Source organism: Trachemys scripta, chromosome 8 (assembly GCF_013100865.1).
Source record: "Trachemys scripta elegans isolate TJP31775 chromosome 8, CAS_Tse_1.0, whole genome shotgun sequence".
NCBI lineage: Eukaryota > Metazoa > Chordata > Testudines > Emydidae > Trachemys > Trachemys scripta.
Window position 1 is genome coordinate 59,209,589 of NC_048305.1, and position 10,309 is coordinate 59,219,897.

The 10,309-nt window shown below is 56.6% G+C and overlaps 1 protein-coding gene across 1 annotated transcript; it reads left to right on the plus strand.

The window, feature by feature from the left end:
* Positions 1–2,070: 2,070 nt before the first annotated feature.
* On the plus strand, positions 2,071–10,309 carry LOC117882185 (avidin-like). Its single transcript, XM_034780227.1, has 4 exons — positions 2,071–2,289; positions 3,673–3,880; positions 8,090–8,210; positions 10,196–10,309. The coding sequence occupies exons 1-4, from the start codon at positions 2,218–2,220 to the stop codon at positions 10,263–10,265; spliced, it is 471 nt and encodes a 156-aa protein (XP_034636118.1). The 5' UTR covers positions 2,071–2,217; the 3' UTR covers positions 10,266–10,309.

The window sequence follows — 10,309 nt, forward strand, 5'->3', positions numbered from 1 at the left end:
CTAAACACTCAAAGGTTTGGAATGCCATAAAGCTGTAAACGTTATTATTAACTAGTTTTCACTGATCCTAATGTCCACTGAACCTTTCCCTTTACTTCAGTGAGCACTGGATCATGCCAAAATTGTTCTTAACATTCCAATTTTTTTCTAAGCCTCCAAGCATCTGAGTGTCTGTAGTATTTTCCTCTCTTAACAGTAAAAGACTTACTAGCCAAATCTATAACCCGGTAGGCATATCCTGAGGAGCAAAGGTTTGGTACACAATGTGGTACTGGGGACTGTGCCATTAAGGATGAGTGTCCCAGATATGGGTGGGGCATTGTGAAGCTCTTGTTGTTATACATAGCCAGTCAGAATCAGATACAGAATAAGGTAGAGGTCTTGCAAGCACCATAGGTGCTGTATTGTCACAGAACACCACACGCAATGGGTATGTGTCCTCTTTCTACATTCCCAGATTTTGCCCCTTCTCTGTGCAGTGAAACTGTATTTGTTCTAGTACATCTGGCCCACTCACTGACAGCAGAGTCAGGATTTGCCCCTTCATAATGCATGCATGTACTTAATCTGACATACGTAGTGGCTTTGTAAATTGTAGAGGGTCTAATTTTCTAAGAGATCATACCTCAGGCAGGATATTGGACACGTACTCAGATGCTGTGGTGAATGAGCATAATAAAAATGCTTAGCTATCTGGATATTTCTTGGGCAAAACAGGCTGTAAAATTGTAGAGGTCAAGCTGAGACCCCTTCGAAAATGAGGCCTCATCTGTATCAATTTATGCAAGCATCAGTAAAGATTGTATTACTGCCTAAGTTCGTGTCTGAATCATTTCAAAAATGAAGAGTAGTTATTGCCATGCAGAGACGCACACACAAATGGCATAGGATCAGATACTTTACAAATAGGTCAGCAAAATAGCACTGGTTCACTGGCCCCCATCCTTAGGTGATATGTAGTATGTTGCGGCTATCACTATAGCCTACTGATCTACAATGGAATGGATGTACACATGCCCAGCATCCTTTGTAGTGACAGCACTCTCCCCATCCCCTGTATTAGGTCCCTGCACAAAGCCAATTTAGGCACTCTGTGTATGGGGGGGAGGAGGGAGTTAGGGTGGTAGAACATTATTGGACCCCGACATTTCCATTTTCAGGTGTCAAAGAGTCCATTGAACTTTACCTTACTATAGAAATCTTCCCCAGAAGTTCAAATCTGACTTTCATTTTAATTAGCTTGGTGGAGAGTAATTTGAGGAAGCCTTTTTTTTCCCTGCAGTAAAATCTGAAATTATTAATGACAAGCTAGAAAGTAATAATTTCAAAATCCTGAAAAAATATCTTTTGAACCAGTTAAAATGAGGTGGGTTGATTTTCCTGTTCTTTCCTCCCTCCCCACCCCAAGATGGGAATCAACAATAATTGGCTTTTTCTGATGAAGTGGATAGAAGGTTGTGGCTGTTACTTTTCTTACAAGAACTGTTTCAAGTGGTCTGTGTCTGAAGTACTGGAGAGGATATGGATGAAAGAAGAGCTACAATTTTCTTTTACACTTTATATATAATATGTCATGTGCTAACGTCCTTTCTTTTATAGGCTTCCTTTCCCAGGGCTTGTATTCTTCCCACCTCTATCATTTATAAAGAAAAATATTGGTGTAAACTAGCAATATATCGTACCATTATCACAATCCTGGAATTAATGGTAGGGTGAGATTTTCAAAAGCACTCAAGGTTGGCCTAACACTAGCCCCATTGAAGTCAGTGGTAAAACACCAAGGAGCAGAATTAGGCCAATGATGAGTACTTTTGAAAATGCTACCCATAATCACATAGTCTGTGATAACTATAGGTTTCAGAGTAGCAGCCGAGTTAGTCTGTATCCGCAAAAAGAACAGGAGTACTTGTGGCACCTTAGAGACTAACAAATTTATTAGAGCATAAGCTTTCGTGGGCTACTGCCCACTTCTTCAGTAGGAAGTTGCACATCACTGCCTGGAAGACGTGGCCCTTTTCACTTTCTCTTCCTTGAAAATTAAACTTCTGAAAACAAAATATCAATTTCTTGGAACTGTTAATCAGTAAACAACCAGCGCCCATCCCAGCCCCGCCTGTGTCACGGGCTATAAAGAGGGGCCTGACTGGGAGCCCCAGACACCAGTCCCTGGAAGGAGACTCACTTGGCACCCGCGGGCAGCCTCCACTCCCAGTAGCAATGGAGAAAATGGGCTTCTCTCTGATCCTCGTCTTGGCTCTTGTGACCCTCAGCACCTCTTCACAGGAAAAGGTACTGGGCAGGGTGAGGGCCGAGGGGGCTGGGTGAACGCTCTGGGGTGTCTCAGGCTGGGCAGGGAGCACTGAGAGACTGAGGGGAGCGATGGGTGATGGATCAGACACTGCAATGACTGTGGGGAGGTGTGACGAACTGGGCCTGTTCTTACTGTGGTCTGTGAATGCTGACAGGGGAGTGTGGCTAGGATGGTCTGCATTGGGGGATGGGAGTCTGCCCGAAGGCGAATACCTGAGCATGTAACATGAGAACCCAGGAAGGGGTTGGAGGTCAGGTGACACCTTGGCCCGGGAAACTGAACAAAGGCTGTGGGAGGGGTCGCTGAAGGCAGAATGCTGGAAGCGGGCTGGAGAGATGGCTGGGAGGCAGAGATGGCTCTGACCTCCCAAGGGGGCTGGGATGCCCTGGGACCCCAAGCTGGACCTAACTGAGGGGGGCCCTGTTGTCTGTGCCTGCAAGACCTGTCTTGGACTGTATTCCTGTCATCCAAATAAACCTTCTGCTTTACTGGCTGGCTGAGAGTCATGGTGAATCGCAGGAAGCCGGGGGTGCGGGGCCCTGAGTCCCCCAATACTCCGTGACAGGAGGTGAGGGCAGGGTAGGGCCTTTTCCCACGCCGGGATTATGCTCTCAAGGGAATGTCTGTCTGTCACAGCAACATGTGGGCTGAGCCCCGCACCCCCCACTCAGCCCAGGCAGGTTATTTCCTTGTGGCGAGAATTCTCGTGCCAGACAATAAACGCCCTGAGACGGTGGCAGGGCCAAGCCAGGGAGCCCCACCGGTGCCCGAGGCACAAGCTCACAAGGCTCTAGCCACCCGCGGGCACCTGGACCGTCTCCCTGAGGGAGCAGCCAAGCAGGACACTCAGTGCAACGGGCGGGAAGCAGCAGGCTCACTTTTCAGAGCTCCGCGTTATCCCAGCCAGCAGAGTTAAAACAAGACTGAGCAGTTCCCTAAAATCTGAAACCCCTTTTCTCCTTCGAGAGCTCCCGGGTCTCAGCTCCCAGCTCACGGGGCCTGTCTGCCTGAGCCGCCGGGGGCTAGAACCGGGCAGATTTCACTGCTGCTTTGCCTGGGAATTCGCCTTCTCGGAACAGAAATGTCCCAGGCCAGAGTCACTATGGAGACTGGCCTTTCTGAGCAGACTTGGCAGGGGCAGCTCGGCTGCGGATCCATCCCAATAGAAATCACAGATAGAAATGGGGGGGGGGCCCTCAATGGCCAGGAGTCAGAGCACAGACCCCCTTTGTCACTGGTCGTCTTCCGCTTTGTGGGGTCTGTGTCCTGCGTTTAGGGCTCTCGGGGTCATGGCCTCAGCCGGGCGTCTGACCCACCTGACCCCCCCCCCGCCCCCCCCGCGGGCCCCCCCCCCCTTTCAGTGCATCCTGACTGGAACCTGGCAGAACGACCTGGGCTCTAACATGACCATCTCTGCCGTGAACGAGGCCGGGCAGTTCTCTGGGTCATACCTCACAGCGGTGTCAGCCGCAAAAAAGCCGATCCTCGTGTCGCCCCTGAACGGATCCCAGCACATCGACAACCTGGGGCAGCCGACCTTCGGGTTCACCGTCACGTGGAGCTTCTCAGGTACGTGTCCCAATGGCTTCGGGGACCGTGCGGGCGGTTGCGGGGAGAGGAACTCGGTGCTTGATGGATAGGCTGAAATCCCCCCAGCTCCACCCTGGGGCAGTGCCTGGCACCCCCCACCCCCCCACCCGGCCTACCCCAGCCCATCTTTTGCAGCCTCCTCCTCTCATTTGTGCCCCTGCCTGTCTCAGGCCACTGCTTCAGCCTGCCACTGCCTTCCCGTCTGGGCACCCAATGGCCAGCAACCCGCTGTGGGTGATCCGGCTCATCACGGAGCAGGATCCTCCCCCGCCTCCCCGACACTGAGTAACTTTGGTTCCTGCACCAAAGTCCCTGCCGTCGTCACACCTGCTCTCTGGGCGGGGAACAGCCGTTTGCCCTGGGACACTTCCGTCCCGGTGGGGCACGCTTTGGCAAAGTGGTTGCATTTGCCACGTTGTCGACATTCTTGCCCATACGCAGGACGGCTCCTTACAGCGAGGCCACGGCCACATTGAGAACAACCCTTCATTGCCTCTGGCTGCTCTTTCTTCACTGGATCCCGGGTTTTTGTTAGCAGCAGACGGCGTCCAGCCTAGGCGCTTGCCAAAGGCAGACTCAGTGCGATGGGGGCACTTGTGTGTCCGGTTCGCCCAGCCCCCCCAGTTGTTTTCAATCGTTTCATCTGCAGGATATAATACATCCACAGCACGTTCAAGGGTTTGGACCGGCTCGCTCGCACCGTGTTTGACACAATACCACGCACGAGGCGTGGAATTCGCACGGTTCTCAGTATTCACGTGATCGTGCTGCCAGTTTTAAATCCGTCACATATTGATCCCCATCGGTCTGACATCTGGTGAAAAATTGAGCTTCTCATACACCAAGTTGCTTGCGGTGCACAGAATGCCTCAGACTCACTCTTTGAGACCTGTATTTTTTCTCCATCGGCACCATCATCAAATTGAAACCCCCTCTCGCTCCTTCACCGGCCACAGGAAGAAATGACGCTGTCCGCAGCCATTCCTCTATTGTGTCTGCACCCAGAGCCGGTGCCAGGCAGAAGCAGACTGAGCAATTGCTTAGGGCCCCAAGCAGCTCGAGGGGGCCCCCTTTAATTATGACTGTGTTGTGTCTGCACCACTCACAATGAGGGAAGCAGCTCCATCGAGGAACTCGGTAGGGCTGCCAAGTCCAGCACTGGAAAGTGAGGAGAGACCAGAACTGCAGCTGCCCCGTGCACATGCCTCCTGGGCCCGTCTGCAGGACGCGGCCACAGCCCAGTGGTTCGTTCGGTGCTCAGAGAATGGGGCAGCTTGACAGTATCCCTTAGGGTGACCAGGTGTCTTGTTTTCGACGCAAACACCCGGTCAAAAAGGGATCCTGGCAACCCCAGTCAGCACCACTGACGGGGCTGTTGACTGTCCGGTTCACGGTGCTGCGCAGCAGGGCTGGCAGGGCTCTCTGCTAGCCTCCGCGCCACATGGCTCTCGGGAAGCAGCCGGCATGTCCCCCCTCCGGCTCCTATGCATAGGGGCAGCCAGGGGGCTTCGCACACTGCCCCCACCCCAAGCACTGCCCCCACAGCTCCCATTGGCCGGGATCTGCAGCCAACAGGAGCTACAGGGGCAGCGCCTGTGGACGGGGCAGCGCGCAGAGCCACCTGGCCGCGCCTCTGCCCCAGCCCTGATCCCCCTCCCATCCTCCAAACCCCTCGATCCCAGGCCGGAGCACCTTCCTGTACCCCAAACCCCTCATCCCCAGCCCCACATCAGAACCCGCAGCCCCAGCCAGAGCTCTCACCACCCCCAGTGCCCCAACTCCCTGCCCGAGCCTGGAGCCCCCCTCACACCCCCGGAACCCCTAATTTCTTCCCCCCCCCCCGGAACCTACACCCCCAGCCCAGAGCCCATATCTCCTCCCACACCCTAATCCCCTGCCTCAGCCCGGAGCCCCCTCCCATACTCCAAACTCCTCGGCTCCACCCCCAGCCTGGAGCCCCCTCCTGCACCCCAAACCCCTCATCCCAGGCCCTACCCTAGAGCCCACACCTCCAAACAGAGCCCTCACCCTCTCTCACATCCCAACCCACTGCCTCAGCATGGAGCCCCCTTCCGCACTCTGAACTCCTCATTTCTGGCTCCACCCCGGAGCCCGCACCCCCAGCTGGAGCCCTCAACCCCTCCCGCACCCCTGCCCCCTGCCCAGCCCAGTGAAAATGAGCGAGTGAGTGAGGGGGGGGAGAGTGAGAGACAGAGGGAGGGGGGATGGAGTGAGTGGGGGCGGGGCCTCGGAGGAGGGGCAGGGGCAGGGGCAGGACAAAGGGTGTTCGGTTTTGTGTGAGTCGAAAGTTGGCAACCCTAATTCTCTTTCCATCCGCAGTCCTGCCTTATTTGCTGCTCACTGTCCGAGCCTGGTACTGCACATTCACTGCCGCACGGGCACTTCCATGGCACTTGGCACCACGGTGTCGGAGCCTGTCAGAAACGTTAATGATCTCACTGCACCCCAGTGGAAGGACAATGGCCTTACCCCAGCAACAGGGGGGGAAACTGAGGCACAGAGATTAGGGCCAAAATTTACAGAACTCCCCAGGAATTGGGGTGCCTCAGTGGCTGGGGGCCCAGCGTAGGACACACAGGGCCTGGTTGGTCAGACGTCCTGAGCACCTGCAGCTCCCACTAACCACGTACAGCTGTGAGCGCCCAGCACATCGGCACACCAGGCCCGGGGACCCAGCAGGGGGCCCAGACATGAGGAATGCACAGTGAGTGGCCGCATGATCTGGGGCGCTCAGCTATCTCCCTGGGGCCCTGTCATGGACTCACAGATCATGCCTACTCTTGGCCCCGTGCGGGGTGCCCCTTTCAGTGAGACAGCCCTTCTCGGGGGTCCACTCTCTTTCGGGGTCAGGCCCCTCCACCTCCTGGAGCCGCACCTCTCTGAGCCTCAGCACGTCTGTCTCTGCCATGGGCCCCCTCAGGGAGTCCCCTCGCTCTGGACCCCCCGGGCCTCCACCCCCAAAGAGGTTGATGCAACCCTGTTCTCTAGACCGGAGTGACTCTCAGCCAGAGTAACACAGGAGGGTTTATTGAGCATCTGAACACAGCACAGGAAACTCTCAGGGCCTCAGGCCTGGCCTCCCTCAGCCCAGCACATCCCTGTCTCTCTGCAACCAGGTGGGCTCTGCCTGCTCCCCCTCCCCAGCCCAGAGCCCCCCTGCTCACAGCTGGGTATCTGAGATCCCCCAGCCCCAGGCCCCACCTCTGTCCATTGTCTTCTCTCCAGGTAAACAGGGTCGTAAACCGGGGCCTCCTCTCCTCGCTTCTGTCCTCTGGCTGGAACCGGCTTGTTAGGTCACTGGGTCCTCACTCTGCAGCCCATTGTCCTCCCACTGTCCAGAACCGGCTGCGTCTCTTCAGCTGGGCCTCCGGGTCGGGGTCTCAGGTCACCGGTCGCTGGGGTATCCATCCTCCAGGCCATCGGCTGAGGTCCCAAGTTCCCTCTCCAGTCCTCTGTAACAACAAACTCCCTCTCCCCTCACCTCGTTAAACCAGTAACCCCAAGGGAAACTGAGTCCCACCCCCTCTGCATGCAAACCATTGAAACCCCACTGAAAACAAGAAAACCCTCCACTTCGTCACAGGCCCAACCTCCAAACTGATTGTGACAATATTGGAACAATCAATTAAATGCACCGTCGCATCTCCCCACAAATCCTCTGACAGCCGGACGGGTCTGTCTAACTGGGTCTGCAGCCGCACGGACTCTTTCCAGGAAGTGTCCATTGTCGCCCTAGCACGATCTCAGCTCCAGCAAAGGGAGCCCAAGTGCCGGCTCCCTGTGAGTCTGACCCATGCAGCGCTGAAACCCCCGGGGCTGGTGTGCACCAGGCGCTTCCCTGGAAATGGTCCCCGTAGCCAAGACCTGTGAGGTCAGAGCTCCTGGGATCCATCCTTGGCACTGCCAGTGACTCACTGGGGCCTTGGCCGGTCACTTCCCTTCCGTACGAGATCACTGTCCAGCCCCACCTCCCAGGCTGGACGTGGTGCCTGGGACGTGCTTGTGAGAGAGACGTGCAGGAGCGTGAGATCATCACACGACTGGCACTCAGAGCACTCCCTCTCCCTCCCTACGCTCGTGGGCACCGTCCGGGGACACCGGGGCTCTGGAGGTCTCGGGCCGAGTGTCACTGACGTTCGCTCTAACTCCTGTTCGATTCCCTGGCAGTCTCGACAACCGTCTTCGTGGGCCAGTGCTTCGTGGATCATCAGGGGAAGGAAACTCTGCAGACCATGTGGCTGCTGCGAGAGAAGGTCAAATCTGCAGAGGATAACTGGAATGCAACCACGTGAGTGACTGGGAATCCTCATTCCCCGGGGAGCAGAGAGGTCTCTGGTGGTCTGGGCTCCCCGTCCCAGCCTGTGTGGAGGAGACTCAGGTGATGGGGCGGGGAACAGTCCTGTGGCCAGAGGAGACAGGCACTGGTCTGCAGTGGGGCAGCAGCGCGTCTTCCCCAGACGCTCCTGCACTGGGCACTGGGAGCTTCACCCTGCCAGGGAGGAGAAGGAGAGAACACAGGGACAGGACCATCAGAAAAGCCCCAGAAGTCCTAGGCCTCCTGTAGCGTTTGGCCGAGAGGCCGTGAATTGTGTCTGTCAGCGACGGAGCACAGCCCGCACTGGGAACAGGAGCAAGGCCTCTGCACGGGGAGCGGCTTCAGCACCAAAACTGTCCCCAAGCCAGGCCCCGGGACAGGCAGTGAGTCTCGCAGAATCCTGGACATGTAGGGCTGGAAGGGACCTCGAGAGGCCACCTGCTCCGTCCTGCCAGGCTGCGGCAGGACCACGTACACCGAGAGCGTCCCAGACAGGGTGTGTCCCACCTGTTTGCTCGAGACCTGCAGGGATGGGCACTGCACACGCTGCTTGGTAGCCTGTTGCAGTACTGCCTGATCGGTAGAGAGCTTTTCCTAAGAGCTAACCTAACTCCCCTTGCTGCAGAGGGAGCCCATTGCTTCACGTCCCACCTTCAGCCGACGTGGAGAACAACTGATCCCCCTTCTCTTCTAACAGCCCTTAACATATCTGAGGACTGGGATCAGTTTCCCCCTAAGTTTTCTTGTCTCAAAACTAAACATGCCCAGTTTTTTTTTTTACTTTTCCTCACAGATCAGGTTTTCTAAACCTTTGATCGTTTGTTGCTCTCCTCTGGACTCTCTCCACATTGTCCACAACTTTCCTAAAGTGCAGCACCCACAACTGGCCCAGTCCTCCAGCTGAGGCCTCCCCAGCACTGAGGAGAGCGGGACAATCACCTCCCGTGTCGTACATGCCACGCTCCTGTTAACACAGCCCTCCATTCTATCAGCCTTTTCCCCAGCTGCAGCACGCTGTGGGCTCATGTTCAGTTTGTGCTCCAGTACGCCCCCAGCTCGCTTTCAGCAGTGCGATCTCCTAGCCAGATAATCCCCACTTTGCAGCTGTGCATAGGATTTTTTGCTCCTGGCTGAAGTACTTTGCATTTGTCTTCTTTGAATTTCATCCAGGTGAACTCAGACCAATTGTCCAATTTCTCAAGGTCGCTCTGGATTCTAATCCTGCCCCCCAAGTGCTCCCAGCCCCTCCCAGCCTGGTGTCCCCCCCACATTGTGTAAGCCCACTCGCCAAGCCATTGTTCAAGTCATTAATGAAAACATTGACTAGCACCGGCCCCAGGACTGACCCCTGGGGAGGGGGCCCAGGCCTCTGGTGCTACTTCGTGCCCCTCCCTGCGGCAAGATAGCTCCTGCCTGGGGAGCCTGTTTGTTCCCAGCCCTCCTCAGAGCACCCAGCGTCCCATCAGCAGCTGCCTGCCCTGGGGGGCACCAAGGGGAGCTTTGAGCAGGTGGCTGCTGATGGGTCCCTGCCCCCAACAGCCCTGCTGAGCACCACTGGGACATGCAGCCCGCGGAGCCCCTGCCCACCCCTGGGTGCTGCTGGGTGGCTCTGAGGCCAGGCCAGTGCGGGGTGCCCACAGCCACGCTGCCTCCCTGGGCTGGCGGCTGGGTGCCCCTGTGAGGTAGCGCCTTTAGGAATTGCCTGCCAGCCCCTTACCTGCCCCTGCATGGCGCTGCTGGGACCCCCGTGAGATGGAGCCTGGAGAAGGGGCGTTCCCCAGACAGCGGTGCTCAGCACCCAGGCCGGGCGCCCTGGGGATGGGGTGTCCCTCTTTGGGCTTCTCTCCTCAGGCTCATGCACCTTCTGCCCCTGCCTCCTTCCCCCCTCTAGTGTATGGGGCAGCGCCGAGCGCAGGCCCCTGCCGGGCCAGTAACCACAGCTCTGTGCTTCCCCGCAGGGTCGGCACAAACGTTTTCACCCGGATCAACGGGCAGAACATGGGAGAATCCGTGAGGAGCGACCTGTGACCTGTGACCCCAGCAGCACCGTGACCCCACTCTGCAGCTCCAGG

Coding starts and splice junctions, on each gene's coding strand:
- LOC117882185 (XM_034780227.1), top strand. CDS start 2,218: ATGGAGAAAATGGGCTTCTCTCTGATCCTCGTCTTGGCTCTTGTGACC. Junction 2,290..3,672: donor GCACCTCTTCACAGGAAAAG/GTACTGGGCAGG, acceptor CCCCCCTTTCAG/TGCATCCTGACTGGAACCTG. Junction 8,211..10,195: donor GATAACTGGAATGCAACCAC/GTGAGTGACTGG, acceptor GCTTCCCCGCAG/GGTCGGCACAAACGTTTTCA.